Source organism: Triturus cristatus, chromosome 1_2 (genome assembly GCF_964204655.1).
Source record: "Triturus cristatus chromosome 1_2, aTriCri1.1, whole genome shotgun sequence".
Taxonomy (NCBI): Eukaryota; Metazoa; Chordata; class Amphibia; order Caudata; family Salamandridae; genus Triturus; species Triturus cristatus.
The window spans coordinates 81,826,852-81,843,370 of NC_140580.1; the positions used below are offsets into that span (position 1 = coordinate 81,826,852).

At 43.7% G+C, this 16,519-nt stretch overlaps 1 protein-coding gene across 4 annotated transcripts in view; it reads right to left on the reverse strand.

Moving 5' to 3' along the window:
• The window catches only part of LOC146866843 (scavenger receptor cysteine-rich domain-containing protein DMBT1-like), a 289,789-nt gene that overhangs the window by 150,032 nt on the left and 123,238 nt on the right, over positions 1-16,519 (reverse strand). For all 4 annotated transcript variants that reach the window (XM_085602354.1, XM_085602333.1, XM_085602344.1 and 1 more), the window contains 2 exons: positions 4,410-4,433; positions 2,775-3,092 (listed from right to left, as the gene is read on the reverse strand). In XM_085602354.1, coding sequence (XP_085458480.1) covers positions 2,775-3,092; positions 4,410-4,433 — 342 coding nt within the window. The remainder of the gene's footprint in view (positions 1-2,774; positions 3,093-4,409; positions 4,434-16,519) is intronic.

Below are 16,519 nucleotides of genomic sequence, written 5' to 3' on the forward strand. Positions count from 1 at the left end.
CACTCGACCCCCTTACCGATACCGAGTCCCGCCGGGGTATTGAAGCTCCGTCCTCGGATCTTTAAAGGACGTGGGCCATTGATATTTGCACACTGCCCTTTGTCAAGCGTCATCACGTAACGCACATGACCGTGCCGCCCAGCCCTTCCCAGGTTACCGAGGTGGCCATAATGAAACAGTGAGCTTTGCCACATTTCCAATACGAAACTAATGGATTTCTAGGTAATGGACCTTTAAAACATATCGCCCTACTTGTTTCATCGCTCCAGGACACACACATTCTATATTGACGCCTCCCCCAAGGTGTGCACTGATCAGCCTTACTACCTCTTTTAAAAAAAAATGTTTTTATTAATTTCCATAAAATGCGGGAGCTCGACAATTCACAGACTAGGAGTGGGGGATAAAATGTAGTGTAAGGGAGACCTAGAGAGCAACCCTGGCGGACAATCAGGGGCACGGGGGCAACATTCCAATGGGCCCTCCCAGCACCATTCAATGCAGCCCACCCATTGTAATGACCTCATAAAAGGGCAGAAGAGTTCCCAGAGCTTTTATGTCAACCAATTTTATTCCATTCGATAGAATCATTCAGACCCAATCGATCTACTTTTTCAGAAAAAATCCATTTAGCTTCTTTCCTTGCCAGGATAGTGTCAAAATTGTGTGTTGCCCCCACAACCCTCTCAAGTACCGTCCACTTCAGGGCCCTGAAGTCGTGTTGCTTCTCTTGAAAGTGTTGAACCAGGCGAGTTGTCAATTTCCCTGCTTTAAGGGTACTCAGATGTTCTTGTACACATACCTTCACCTTGCGAGAAGTGAGTACGATGTAATGTAACCCACAGGTGCATGTGAGCCTGTAAATGACATCTGTGGTATTGCAGTTGCTAAATTTATTCAAATACCACACTTTACCATTCATAAGGAGAACACTCTTGATGACTTGTGTAAGATCACAAACTGAACAGCCGCCACATGGGTAATGGCCGAACGGCAAATTAGTTGCCTGTTGCATACACGTCTAGGGTGGGTGACAGCTGGGCCTTGCGCATTCCCTCTAGACAGCCACATAAAGGGAGCTTAGGTGTACCTGATGGGCCATTCACTTTCTAATGGCCCATCACCTGGCTGATAGGTCTTCCTGGGCTTGAGGAGCAAAGTTTCCTTCTATCGAAAATGAAGGCTTAGTTTAGGACCCATTGTTACCTCAGCCAAAGAATCACTTGAATTGTCAGGAGTACAATTATCCGCCCTCCCATGAGTGCTCAGACAAATTAACCCCTCAAAACTCAGATCTTCATCCTGTTTAAAATAACACCTTAATTTAAGGAGGTTGCGTTTAACAAATTGCATGATTTGCAAAGGGTGCAGCTTGTGATGTTTGTTGAAACATAGTGAGGAAACCTTCCCAGTGACAGTCACTGTGAAGAGTGTCTGCAGTTAGACAACTGGCATTCAGCAGCAATACGCAGGCGATTTCCTGCCAGAAGTTCCACCCTCGAAAGGCAACAAGTTCTGACAGGAGTCACCAGTATGCAGCTGATGAATTTGCAATTGTTCACCTCCTGGTGCTAAGTACAACAGAGGACACACATATTTTCTCAGCTCAGAACGAATATTGCCCATCAGTGTTATGCTAAAAGATTCCTTTCATCCACATACGACCCTTACTGTGGTTATTATTTAGCTGCAGGAACTCATCACATAAGGATGGCCATTCGGGCTAATGTTTGCTGAGTGGGGTGAGGTGATTTTTGGAATCTTCGCCCACCTTCATGAATTGTCAACTTCCTGTTTTTGCCCAACTTCGAGCACAATGTTCAAAGCATTGCCCACACCTACTTGAGACGTCACAGGTAATCCTAACTCTGGTAGGTTATTTTACAGGGATGTCAAACAAGGAACCTATTTAGAAAATGCACCTTCATGGGGGGGCATGAGAGGTAATTTATTCCATATGTATTTTATGACATTGTCTAACTGCCTTAGGTATTAACCCAGCTTATTTGGATTAGAGTGGGAAACCTATGGAAGATAGGATGTAGGCAACAGAGGGACTAGCAATCATTTAAATTAGTTGCATCCTACATTATGTTAACTTTTTCTGAGTGACAGCTATAAGAATCCGCTTCATTGTTATTTGCTAGTGTCATTAAGTAGTTTAATGTGACTTTGATTTTCCTACAAACAAGAAGTGAAGGATATTCCTTTCGAAGCCCCACCCCCGGTGTCAGAATGAAATATCCATGCAATTAATTTGGTACGCAAGCTGAAATGACACACTTATTATTGGAGGTTGCAGTAGTGTTTTACTCCTAAAACAAAGTGGAGGCATAGTAGACAGCACCTGCCACCCCACCCCAGAGGTGGGAAATAGGAATTAAGCGGCATACATTTACAGTGTGCAGTAGCGCAGGACTGCACAGATACAAACACTGATCATGCATTCGATATTTAAAACCGGCACTCTTGAATGACAATGTGACATCAATGAAACTAAACACTGAAGAAATTTTCTTTAGGAATTTTTGCAGCAGTATTTACCTGGGATGCATTTGAGACGTTTTTCAAAGGACAAGCGTAGAAAACTTAAAACTGCTAAATTGAGAATCCTGACCCGGATGTGAAGCTACTCTTCATTACAGCTTTTCAGAAAACATTGTGAATTTGAAAACGTCATACTGTCTTGCACTGATGTACTCACAAAATACAGATATTCAATTGCTTTCAGATTGCAGACTGAGGCTTCTCTTCCACGTGGGATGGACACTCACCTCTTGAGCAGATGACGCTGGCATCCTCTTGGTGACCGCAGTTATGCACGCCCATCCCTCTGTGAGGGCACGTCCACAGCGCATCCTCAGTCCCACCGCAGTTCACGTCATCCAGGAGAATGGATCCGTAGCCCTGTCCATAGAGGGCATTCCCTGGAGCGGACACTGCTGATCCGCAGCCCAGTTCTCTGCACACAACATGCGCATCATTGAGGTCCCAGCTGTCGTCACACACCGTGCCCCAGGTGGAGCCTTGATAGACCTCAACACGACCCTCACATCTGTTTGTGCCATTTACAAGTCGAACTGGGAAATAAACTGAAAGAAATGTAAAGATAAAACAACTTTTAATTCTTAAACACTCGTTCGGATCCAGAAATCAAGTCTTCAAGCAAGAGCATTTCTGCTCTAATCACAATGAACCTCTGAGAACAACGAAGATAAGGAATGGTCTGGAAATGTGAGCAATGGCGAACACCTGATAGTGAAATACATATAGTGACAATGAGTAAAACCCACTGCATCTTTCTTTATACACTTTACAAAGGTCCATATAAAACTATCAAGTTTACGTAATTTAAAGTTTTTTTGTTTTTCTAGTCAAGAATATTTCTCAACTCTCCTGATATCCTCTTAGGCCACGACTGAGCCTGCAATCAATACTACTTTCCAAGTCTCTCTCATGTACAGTATCAGCAGTGACTTTCCACATTGTAATAGGAAGGCTTTGCAGAAACCAGGTCCGACTGCTTCAAAGAACAGTGCAGAAGGACAACTCCCGACCAGGTAACTCATGATTCCTAGAAAGGAGATGCCAAATAAGCGCCGCAAATACGCCTTCATTCGTAACAATCATAAAGTAAAGATACTAATAGAACATCATTTGAAAAACTACGTTTAGGTAAGATATCTTTAACGATCCAACCGCTTCTTCTGTTCTACTAGATGTTTTTGTCTGATTAAACTCTCCTTTTTTACCTCCACTGAGGACTCAGGTTGTAGTTTTTTTCTCAGCACGTGTGTCTCAGATTATTTGGACTAACGATAACTAACTATCTATAGAAAGAGCTATCATAGGCTGTACTTGAATTGTTGATTTTAAAATGTGCATAATAAAGTGACTTCCATATGTAATATTGGGTATATAAGCCTGGAAAGTAACATTGTAAGCTCTAACAGAATGCTAAAAAACTGCAGCTTGCTAGAAAGGTGGCTTAGTTAGTTAAGCAGCAATCAGTTATCTGCTCAACTTCTCATTTCCTTTTCCCAGTCCCACTCTGTTCCAGTTCTCTACACTACCAAATTGTGGCGGAGCAGAGCATATCGAAAGTCCATAGCCCCATAGTCTTGTGTTATGAAACTTAGGAACAACTAGTGCGTTTGATGAGGATGGTCATAAGTTCATCTGAGGGAGGTACCTCCTGATGTGGTGATGGTACCACCATCTCATCGGAGAGACCTTATAAAACAGTTCTTTACAAACATCACATAGATTTTAACATATTATAATATATGGTGCCCTCTCAGACCTCTTTCTGGTACAGCAGTGGTCTTGGAATTCTTTGCCTATTTGTACAACAATATTGTTCTCAACTATTCAAGCCAAAGAAAAGTGTACAAAAACATTATACTTACCAGTTGTTGGTGTTCTGGTTCTACCTGCAAAAATATATATATATTCTTTTCAATATTTTTTTCATTAAAGATTTGGATCTCCAATGAGGTCCATTTAAAATATACATACAATTATTACATAATAAATATAATAAAACATAAAGGCAATTAATTTTTCAGTCCAATAATAAATATTGAATCCCTTCATAGCTGGTCTTAGATTTTCCTTTACATAGCATAAATGGATATTGTCAATTACCCTAATGAGCGAGTTACAAATAAAGGTTCCCAGCGTTTAGACCAATAAGCAACAACAAAGTCCTAATTAGAAACCTCTACTAAAACAAATGGCACAAGTTTAGATCCATACTGAACAATAGTAGCTTTGTGATTAAGTCAGGTTAGAATAATGGACATCACGTTTGTTGCTTGATAAAAAACAGAAAAGTGTTCTGAAACAATCAGCATATTTGGATAAACAATAAATTTCCCTTTAACAACAAAACCTAAGAACTAAATATAATCACATTTTGTGCAAAAACTCATTAAATAGCAGCAACTACATCTGCAAATTTCTAAAATATTACACAGCAACATATAATAACAGCATCTTTAAAAAATCTAGCTTTTAAAATAGCAGGAAGAGTGTGGGGCTACAACAATTGTGCAAAAAACAGTTGAAGAGCATCCAATACATGTGCAAAATACAGTCCAAACCGGAAAGAGTACTAAGGCTCCTTAAGAAGACACGAAGGCTTAGGGATTAACAGCATAGTTAGAGGGAGAGCCATGTGTCTAAAAGAAGAAACCATTTAAAAGGATGTGTAAAAAGGTAAAATATATTCATAAACTCTTTAAATGTTGTTTATAGTTTTACACAGCCTGCTTCGTTCTTCAGACAAAAGAAAAAGTCACGGGCTGAAGTTACATTTTTAATACAATTTTGTAAAAATGTCGGACAAAGCCAACAGCGACGACTCAAAATCAATGCTGGGCAGACAAACAAGACATGATCCAGGTTCTGAGTGCTAAGCTCACAAAAGTTACACATTTTTCCATGTTTCATACAATGAGACGAGTTTGCTGTTAGGTCATTTAAAGGTAAAAGGTTCATGCGACATAGGGTAAGCCATCGTCGAATTCCCTGTTCTAGGTTCCAGGATATATATTTCTGAGGAATTCTCAGTGAATTCGACCTGGCTATTAACTTTAACCTCTCTTTGGAATTGCAAAATGTAATATTTCTAGTATAGCTATTACCACTTGTAGTTTTTAAAAAGGATTTAAAATACTGAAAGCGGGAGGGCGATCACAAATTCTTCTTGTACACAGAAAACTTTTAGTGCCAGAGAAAAGTCACGAGAAAGGGATTATTTACCTACTATACCACCAACACTTCTTGATACATGAAACCTCATAATGTATATGACTCACTATTTTTAACTGATATCCCCAACGCAAAAACCTGGATAAACCTTGGATATAAGAGCTTATCAATCCAAATTTCAATCTAATAGCAGCAATTGGGACTAGCGCGGTAAATTTACATAATTTACGTAAAATCTGGCCTTCAATCCTATCTAAAAACTCCAGTCCTTTACAGGAATTGATTCAATAGCATTCCTAGGGATTCTAGTTAATCTGAACAAATAGATGGAACGCTTGGATCTAATACAGTTGCATCTTGGGAGGATTGAATTGGAGCACTAGGATTCAAAAAAGGTAAACGAGGTCCCAATAACTTAGGGGCTGATTACAATGGCAGGCAGATCGCCACCACGGCCGGCCGCCGCTTTTTCGCCAGTCGGCAATCATTACGATTGCCGGCCAGGCGGACTTGAGCCACTAATATGGTGGTGGTGCCTAGAAGGCACCACCAGCCTTATTAGGATGCTGGGATGTAAAGGCCTTTCCATGGCGGCATCGCCGCCATGGAAAGGCTGGCGGGGCTTTGCTATGGGAGCCCGTTGCAGCCCACCAGGGGGTGGGGGGTGCACTTGGTGAGTTCCCCCTCCATTTCCATGCACAAGGTGGCAGACACCGTGTGGTGCCTGCCACGTTGTGCATGGAAATGCACAACATGGCAATTTGGCCTTGCGCCGGGTGCTGCTTACAGCAGCACCCACCGCAATGTTAAATTGAGGAATGCGACCGCCACCCTGGCTAATTCGCGGTGCGGGACAGCCGCATTAGTGGCGGCCAGTCCCAACACCGCGGGGATGGAGGGCAGACTTAAGTCCACCTGCCATCCTAATCACCCCCATAATTTCTACTTGACCATCTTCCTTCTTCATGACGTTCGGATCAGAGTTCGATGATAGATTTAGAATTAGATTAGAGTTGAAGCATAGCCATTTTGCCCTTTTTTTTTATATATCCTTCAATGCTTTTTCCCTTTTTTCCTTCTTCTTCTTTTTACAAACATTGTTACTTTTGTACGTGATATCTTGTTCCTCTATGGTAATTTCACCTCCAGTTTCAGAGACACGATCTGGCCTCCTGGGTTCCCCCTACCAACATCTAATTGGAAATCCGCTAAGAACCTGGGAGTGTAGTTCAAGGACAATCTATCCTTTTCTACCCAGGTTAAGAAACTCTCAGGTAGCTGCTTTGGTCTCCTTAACACCTTAAGGAGATTCCTTCCTCTTCTCCTTAGGCCTGCTAAAGAGACGGTCATCCGCGCTTTGATTCTCTCCTGTTTGGATTATGCCAATGCTGTGTATGTGGGCATCCCGGGATACTCATTGAATAAACTCCAAGTTGTCCAAAATGTGGCAGCCAGGCTTCTCCTTGGAATTTCCAATAGGAGTAGCGTGTGCAAACATCTACTCTCGTTTCACTGGCTTCCCGTGGTCAAACGGGTCAAATTTAAATCTCTGGTCATTGCTTATCGTGCCCTCCATGGTCATGGTCCCGCTTATTTGTGGAAACGGTTTTCCTTCTATGTCCCACTGAGACAATTACGCTCATCAGCACTGCTTTTAGCTCAAGTGCCACGCTTCATTCGCTACAGGCTGTGCGGCTGTTCCCTTGTCGTGAAAGCCACCCAGGCATGGAATGCCCTTTCTTTTGCGCTTCGCAATACCCAAGACCCTCTGACCCTTAGGAAACATCTAAAAACCTACCTTTTTCCCTAGTGTTAGTTTGCTGACTCTTGGTTTTGCGCCGGGACACTCTTCGGAGTAGCTGCGCACGTTATAAAATTATATAACATAACATAACATAGTAGGAGAACAACCAACTTTTAGTTCCCCCACTATGGGGTGCTCAAGAAATTTTGCACCTGTTTTTAGGAAAATGGGGAAAAAGTTTCAAAATATACTTGATTGTTCCTTCTTAGCTTGCTGGCAGGACGCACATACAGCTACTGGAGCTGAATTCTCAGATCCAAAGAGCTGCTGTAGAGAAGAATGGTGTAATTTGTCGAATATATCTACATTTTCTTTACCTTTCAATGTATTTTTATTTTTCCTACTAGAAGAGTGTTACCAGCCTGAACGCCAAAGTCCAGCCCTTTAGCGTGGTAGAGAGAACATGTTTGAGTAGATTTGAGTTGATCGGAGTTATTCTCCAATGATAGAAGAAAAGACGTCCCCTTACCAGGATTTGGCTTACAGGAAAGTAGTAGGCCGGCTCTACCAGGTGAGATGATGAACTTAGTCAGGGCAAAAAGAGAATCCAGGATATCAAAAGAGTTACTTACTGATTTCTCCATTAAGGCTAAAATAGAAGACAAAAATCTTTCCAGGCAAATTAAGGATTCAGACATCAGCATTTTTGTCTCTGGATTATTATTTAAGGGGTGAAAACTCAGGGACAAATCAGGAGAGGCAAATCCCCTTGAATTTAATATACTTGTTCCGCTGTATGTGCTACTAAACAGCTGCATCTTAACGGGGCGATCCTGAGGGAGATCCCGTGAATTGAAGGAAGGCAAAATGACAGGATTATGAAGCCTGGATGACTCCAAATTAGGTGCTTGAGATAACTTTGGAAACGGATTTAGATTAATGGTAAGGTCTGAGAGAGTAAAATCTTCCATCATAGGGTCTCCATCTTTTGAGGCTAGATGAGGTACCCCTTCAGGTTGGGTAACTCCGTTAGCAAAGGAGTGGATGGTTAGATTTGCCAGAAAAGAGTCATCCGCCCTAGATTCAGAGTGTGGCACATCCGTAGACCAAGTTCCTCCAATTTTAGATGATAGGTTAGTAGGTTCTACTGGAGATGATTTTCCCAGATCTACTTTAACCTGTCCATGGGCTTCTCAATTTGACTACACAATCCCTGCTGTGTTTAAGCAGGTCTCTTTTGTTAGGAAAAAATGAAGAGAAGGTGTTAAAAACTTTCAAGGTGTTTATTTGTATTAAGTTGTTGCTTAAAGGATTAGCTTTTGTTTTTTTTTGCACGCTCTTATATATAACAATCTTCCAGAGCGCAATTAGTTTACGGTCGTATCTTAGTCTTATAGATTTTCCTACGTTCAGGCGCTACTGTAATCATTGAGGGGGATGGAATAATCAAGTAGAGCGAGTACAAAGGCAGGCAGGAAAAGTAAGGTGGTCATATATATAATGTTGCCCCTGCTAACTCTCCCACTGACTCACAGTGCCTACACCATGCCTCTATTGTCCCTGCTCCCTGTTCCTTTTGCTTGATCAGCTGCCTCAGCTCCTTTGGCCCCTCAGCACCCCTCCGAACCTGTACATCTGTTGGTCAGTTGCTGGGTAGAATGATAGGCTCTCCAGCTGGCTGGGAGCGGGACGACAAGCGGGCACAGTACACCTGCAGGCTGGGGATAGGCTGGGGTAGGGGAGTGGAGTCAGCCTCCATGCACAGCCAGTCGCCGTCGCCGACTTCTGCTCCTTCTTCGACTCAGCCTTAGTTTAACCCTTCTTGCGACTCCTCCTATGGGCAGATGAGTGGGGCACACCAGGTGTGCCGCGGCTGCACCCGGACCTCTGCGGGCCACCTGGGGCTCGCTCTCAGCGGGAGCTGACTACGGCTCCTGCACTCATAACTGCATGGGAGGGGAGGGGCTGACTGGGGGCTGACTGGTGCCTGACTGCCAGAGAATGAGTATCGGGCACAAGATGAGCTGGGGGGGGGCAGGCCAGCCAACCCGGTCCTCAGAACTAATGTGGCCCGGGTAGATAACCCCCTTCGGGGGCGGTTAGCCTGGTGAATGCCACGTATGCAGCGGTTGCGGGTGTGAGTGCTGCTCCGACTGCTCCGCTCTGCATTCCCTGCTAGCCTGGCCTACTGCTGCATCACTCTTGCTGCCTCACTCCGTACCGTACCCACCACAAGAATAGGACCAGAAGAAGCTGTGTCACTCACAGGTACCTTGAATCATATGCATATATAACTAATAGAAGTACTTACTTACGTTCAGTGCATCACATTTAGGGACGGTTCTCATTTTCCACAATATTTACTAACTCCTTTAAAAAGAACTTAATTTCCCTATAAAATCCATAGACAAACAAACATATATTTTTTATTTTTTTAATAACTTTTTTTATTAACTTTGCTCACGGTCACCAACAGAATACAGCCATACACGTCTACATAATAAACCAAGGACATGCTCATGATGGACCCCCTTCCGCCCCCCCCCCCCTTCCGCCCCGAAACCTCGACAAACAAACATATTTAAAGTCTTTGGTGAAATTCCGGTACGGTTGTAGCCTCAACCACAATGCAACATTTATTACAGTTTTCTTCAACAACAGTCAACAAATCAAACACTGCATATGTTTTGCTTTACTATCACAGCCGCACATTCCTGCATTGGGTCGTTTTAATCTTTTTGTCAATTGTCTTTATTCATTGATCAATATTATGCACTCTTTGGGGTCTTGATTAATAGAATTATCCCCTTTGAAAGACTGAGAGTTAAACAGAAATAGTGCACACTAAATACACCTTCATACTGAGGTGTTGTTCATCAGAGTCAAAGACTAGACAGCAGCCAGAGTGGCACATGGCACCAGTGGAGGAGAGACAGGCCAGAGTGTCTGGGTGTGCTTTTATCAATCAAAGTGCTCTTGAGACAAGATAAAAGGCAGTACACAAGAGGAATGCGAATCAGCTGACACGGACATTGGGAATGTCAATCGATATGCGAACTGATGTTTTTTTGTTTTATAGAACATTGCCTGTGTTGATATTTTAAAAGTTGCCCATGCAAGTGTATTGTGCCTGAGGATGCATTTGTTGGGAGGAACTTGTAAAGAGTTTGGCATGCGTGTCCACTAACTGCACATTCTGAAAATATCCGATTCTCTGATGTTATGCGTTGATATGTGAAATGCATGTGCAAAATGTTTAGGTGACATTAAGACATGGGCAGTGCAGCGTGTGATCTGGAGTTCGATCTATGTGAATCCCATGTAGGAGAACAGGCTCATTTGAATGAGTGTGACTGCAATGTATCACACATTAGCTGTTCACATGTTATAATGCACTGCGCATGCTTATGTCTTTGTGTAAAGAGCTCTTGACAAACTGGCCTATTTTGAAAGGACTCACACAAATAAATGATGGTACCCTTCACTTACCTCTTGTAGCTAGGCCTAGTGGAAAAGGCCCCATTCAAATGAGTTCCAAAATATGGCCAATAAGTCAGCCGCTTACTCCCTATAGATAGTCACTTTAAGCATGCGCCGGCGGGGTGGAAGGTAATATGAAATTGGCGCAAAATAGATGAAGCCAATCTGAGGAACTCTCACATCGGTTGAGGCTAGCCATTGATGAAGTTGTTCCTGCCTGGAGGGCAAGGATAATGCATGGCATGAAAGGGGCGCCATGGTACACTCACGAGCTCAGAGGAGAAATACAAGCCCTCCGTCAATTTGAGCGTTCATGGCGGAAATCCCTCGCCCCAGAATCCAAGGAGACATTTACAGAAAAACTGTCTCTCTATAAAGCCTCCCTCATTAAAACTAAGTCCGCACACTATGAAGCCAGGATTAGTGAGGCAAGAGATACACAAAAAGAGACATTCACTGTACTCAAGGAGCTGAGTAGGTTGACTGAGCAAAGGCCGGTCATCAACCAAGCCGACTGCGACAAAATACAGGACTTCTTCCTAACTGAGGTCGAAGACATTATTTCGATTATTAATAATACGCACATCACCCCCTGTCCCCTACCGGTGGAGGAGGAGCCCTCTGACCTACAGGGCATTTCTCTCTCTCGGTTCCCTGCGCTCGAACCACATGACCTAGCTCACATAGTGGCCAAAGTGAAATCTGGGTCACCAGAGGACCCTTGCCCTCCGAAGGTGTTTAAAATGATTATTCCCCTGGTTGAGCCTGAGGTGTTGTCCGCTCTGAATCTATCCTTGACAACAGGAACGGTACCACAGAAATTTAAGGAAGCTATAGTGATTCCACTGTTGAAGAAAGCAGGGGCAGACATTAGGAATTTTAAAAACTTTCGCCCCATATCCCAACTTCCGTTCCTGGCTAAAGTACTTGAACAACATGTACTCAGAGTCCTTTTGTCGTATGTCGAACAACATTGCTTGTTACATAATCGCCAAGCTGGGTTTAGGGCTTATAACAGCACCGAGTTAGTGATGCTTTCAGTCTTGGATGATCTGCAACTCGCAGTCGATAAGAAGACTCCCTCAGCATTAATCCTACTTCACCTCTCAGCCGCCTTTGATACAGTGAATCAGGAGCAGCTACTTGCTCGCATGCGGCGGCTGAGAGTCACTTAGACGGTCCTCCAGTGGTACACTTAATTCTTGGAGAATCGATGCCAGAAGGTCCAAATAGGAGACCATATGTCCAGGCAGGGTGATCTTCATCCCACAGGGTTTGGTGCTGTCCCCCCTGCTCTTTAACATTTACCTCCAACCCTTGATTGAGGCTGTGGCAAAAGAAGATTGCCAGGTATTTAACTATGCGGACGATACTCAGTTAATAGTGCATATTGATAACTCCCTTGATTCACATCGGAACGTTCAGAACATTCTTCGGTACACCATGAATTGGAGGACCTCTAATTCTCTGAAGGTGAATCCAAATAAAACCGAAGTTTTGGTACTTTCCTCAGGTTTTTCCCCCTGGTCCAGCTTCTTCTGGCCCCAAGAGCTGGGCACTACTCCAACGCCGGTGCCAGCCGTAAAGAGTCTGGGCGTTAGGCTGGACATCGGACTGACCTTAAAGACCCAGGTGTCTGCTGTTGTGGGAAGCTGCATCAGACTGATGCGACAACTTTGGAAACTATCGATCTTGTTGTCACCTGCTACCATGCAGGCGGTGGTGACTGCATTAATTCTATCTCGCCTAGATTATGGCAATGCAGTCTATATTGGCCTTCCTGGTATACTCCCGAGGAAACTCCAAGTGGTCATGAATGACGCAACAAGGCTGATATATAAACTGCCTCGTAGAGTGCATGCTATCCCCCTGTTGCATCAACTGCATTGGTTACCTATCAAACAAAGGGTAAGCTTCAAGGGCCTGTGCATTGCACATAAATCCCTGTTTGGTGAAGCACCCAAATATATTAAAGATCGTTTGAAGCCCTACGAACCGGGCCGCCACCTTCGCTCATCACAGGCTAGCCTCCTTGCCTGCCCTCGCTTTAATAGGGCCACTTTTGGAGGCCGGGACTTTTCGGTCTCCATCCCCCAGATTTGGAACAAGCTACCGGATGGCATGTGCAAGGAAGCCAGATTGCTCCCGTTTCGGAGGAAACTCAAGATGATGCTGTTCACAGAGGCATTTGGCCAGGCCTATACTGATCTATGCTGAGCTCAGTGGCGCGAAAGAACTCCGGACTGCTTGATCCATGATCCAGCGCTTAGAGACCTCTGGTGATTAGCGGTTTATAAATGCAACTTAACATAACATAACATAACAAGTCAACATTACAAGACTGGCATAGTAAAAAATAAATTAAACTGCCCACACCAACTTGAAATAAAGCATAAACATTCAAAAGAAAAATAAAACAAGAATAAAGCAAAACGATTAAAGGATTGAACACTTGCAGCAAAAAAGATCAAGAATTGCCAAAACCATGATGAAACCTTTTATTAGTTTATGGACACGTTTGCGTGTAAGTTTATGATGGGTTGTTTGGATGGGCGAATAACTAAACGCTCGGATTGAGCCACTTGATCGGTAAATGTGATTGTGACAGTGTTAGAAAGTGGTTAATTAGTAGGTGTAGGTAGGGACCTGCCACTCGTAATGAGGCCACAATCACCATATAAGGTTCAGTCAAGGTCTCACTAAATTGTTACCTTGCTCAACCCTTGGTAGGTGGCAACAAGAAGGCAGGCTTAACTTAGAAAATAGGTGTGTAAAGCATTTAAAAACACCAATACATTAAATAAGTAAGACACAACAAATAACAAAGATACAATGGCAATTTCTAAAAATAGGTTATATTTTTATGAAAAAATAGACAACAAAACGACAAACATCCAATGTAGGGAACCAGAGATATGAATTTGCAAATACGAAAAGTAAAACTAGTGCTTAGAAGCAAAGAGTGCTCAACGAGTTAACGAAGATTGCACGGGACCGGGACAAAGTCCAGAGTTTAGGCCTCGCACTATGTAACACTTTTACAATCACTTCCAGAAGTATTTATTGATGCAGGAGAGTGGTCAATGCCACCAGCATAGGGTGCACATGCTCTGGTTTGTCTCTTGGGGTCTTGGACTTCAACTCCCAAAATGCACCTGGTCATCTTACGAAGATTATTTTACAAAAGTTGCTCCAAACTTCTGGAGCCTCTTCCTGAAGTTCCTTTTGTTAGTCCAAAGTGTCCAAAATGCAAATCAGAGGATCCAGAAGCTCTGTGATGGTCCTTAGGATGTTGGGACTACAATTCCCACAATTCACATGGCCACATCCTTAAACATTTACTGGACACACTCCAGGATGGGGACTTCTTGGTGGAGATGATGCAGGTAGTGGGCTCTGTTAACCTGTAGCTAGCAGGGAGTCTACTTCTTAATCCTTGTGAAGCCAAGCAAAGTCCTTAGGCTGTAATACCAGATTGTGCAGCAGGTGCAATTCTCAAGGGTGCATATCAGGGTTCCATCAGGGCAGTCCTTCTTCTCCTTGTTTCAGGCAGTAGATCTGAGTTGCCTGGCAACTCTTCCATATTTATTCAGTGTTCCTAGGCGTCAAGCAGGAGGGCACCCCTGACCAATGGGATACAGGGTGCCACCCTCAGGTATGACCACCTCCTCCAAAGTGTGACATATCCTTGCCCCAGAAAGTACTATTCTTTCAAAATCCAAGATGGTGAAACTCTCCTGGAGTAGTTTAGATCTGGGTATGCCAAGCCACTGGTGTGGCTAAGATTCCCTAACACTCCACTTCTAGCCCCTTTACTAATGTAATTACAGGGGCTCCTGTGTGACTGGGGGTGCAGGATATGGGGGTGATCCTGTACACTACTGGCCTAAAGTATAATTTTCCCTTTGAAGATCAGGCTGGCTACTCCACCTTCATCCTCTCTTTTGCGTATGCAGCTGCAGTTGTCCACCCACAGGAAATCCTTTGTCTCTCTAGCAGGCCACTTCACGCCTCTTTAAAACAGCTTGGCACAGCCTGGCAGAGGCTGGCCATTCGGAAGAGGGCAGCTGAAAGGCTGGATTTTGGCTGACAGAAAACAAAGTTATATAACTTTTTTTCTGTTATAGTAATTATTAATCTAACAGTGACAAGTTGTTGGATTTATCATACCTATCATTTTGAATGTTTGAATGATATTTCTAGCTCACTCCTGGAAATATTTATACTTAAATAAAATATTCCCATGCTGGCCCATGGAGCTAGTTTTCTACAAAGGAGAAAATTAAATTGGCAGCTTTTCCCTCACCAGGGCTTATAGAACATCTTTTGTAATGTCCCTCATATAGTTACAAGGCACTCTATCCCTGGGGCAAATAAGGGAGACTTTAGAGGTGACTTATATGTAACAATCTTAAGTGTATTAAATCTGATGGGCCTTTAAACCTACATGCCCTACCATATACTAGGGACTTAAAAGTAGGTTGTCAGTACCAATTGTAATTATACCTAATTACCATGTACTTTTAATCAGATCACTGGCCCTGGGTCTGACTAGCAGAGCCCAGAGCACAGAGTCAGAAAACCAGCATCTAATAGTCAAAATGAGGGCAAACAGGTCCTGGTTTCTCACAGACAGTAAAACTGATGAACTGTATTGGTGAATGTGAGTTGGCGGGTGAAGTTGGGTGGATGGGTGATTGTACTTGAGTGGGTGAGTGTGGGGGGATAGATGAATGAGAGTGCACATTCACAGTGGGACTTTCTCTCATTTGCATGGATGGCTACCCTGGGCAAAAGACTTACAGGTCATTGGCCTGCAATATTAGTACCCCATCTCTCCCACAATTTGACAGGTACTGCTTCTCATCCATTAGCATCAAATAGGAATATACTCAATTTTATTAATCTGCTAAATTGAGTTACATGAGTAGTCAACTAAGTGGGGCGAGTGTACTTTCTCTCTGTAGCCCCTGCAATTACGAGAACAAAGTTGAACAATTGTGTGCTATTACTGTCCAGAGCAAGGTAACCAAGGGGAAATACTGCACCTGTACTGCTACCCACACCAGTGTTGCCCTAGTATGATGTAGGAGGGTTTATGGAGATAGAGTGAGGGGGGCAGTTTTGCCTGAAGTATTAGCCTTGTGCCTATATCATTGATATTTCATACTTTTTAGGTCTCGCTGGCGTTGCAGCGCGAAGCGCTGCCGCCAACGAGAACTATTGTTGCCCAGATGCCTCTCAAGGGAGACAGACCGGGGCACGCGCAGCGATCGGGGTCTGTGGACGCGCTTCTGAGAAGCGCAGACGCACACGCCCCCAAGCGCGCGCGCGCCACGCTCCGCCGACCGCCGACCGCCGACCGCCGACCGCCGGGCTTGTTACTGTTTATTACCTTATCAGCTGCAGCTTTACGTGATGGATAAAGTGACTAGATACAAAATTAAATGCTACCAAAAACTGCATTGCACACAATCTCCTGCAGGTCTATAATTCTGTAGTGGATCAAAGGGCCGTATGCACTTTATATACGAAGCAGCTTCCTTTCTGGCGGCGCTCTGAGTGCCATCAGGCTGGAAT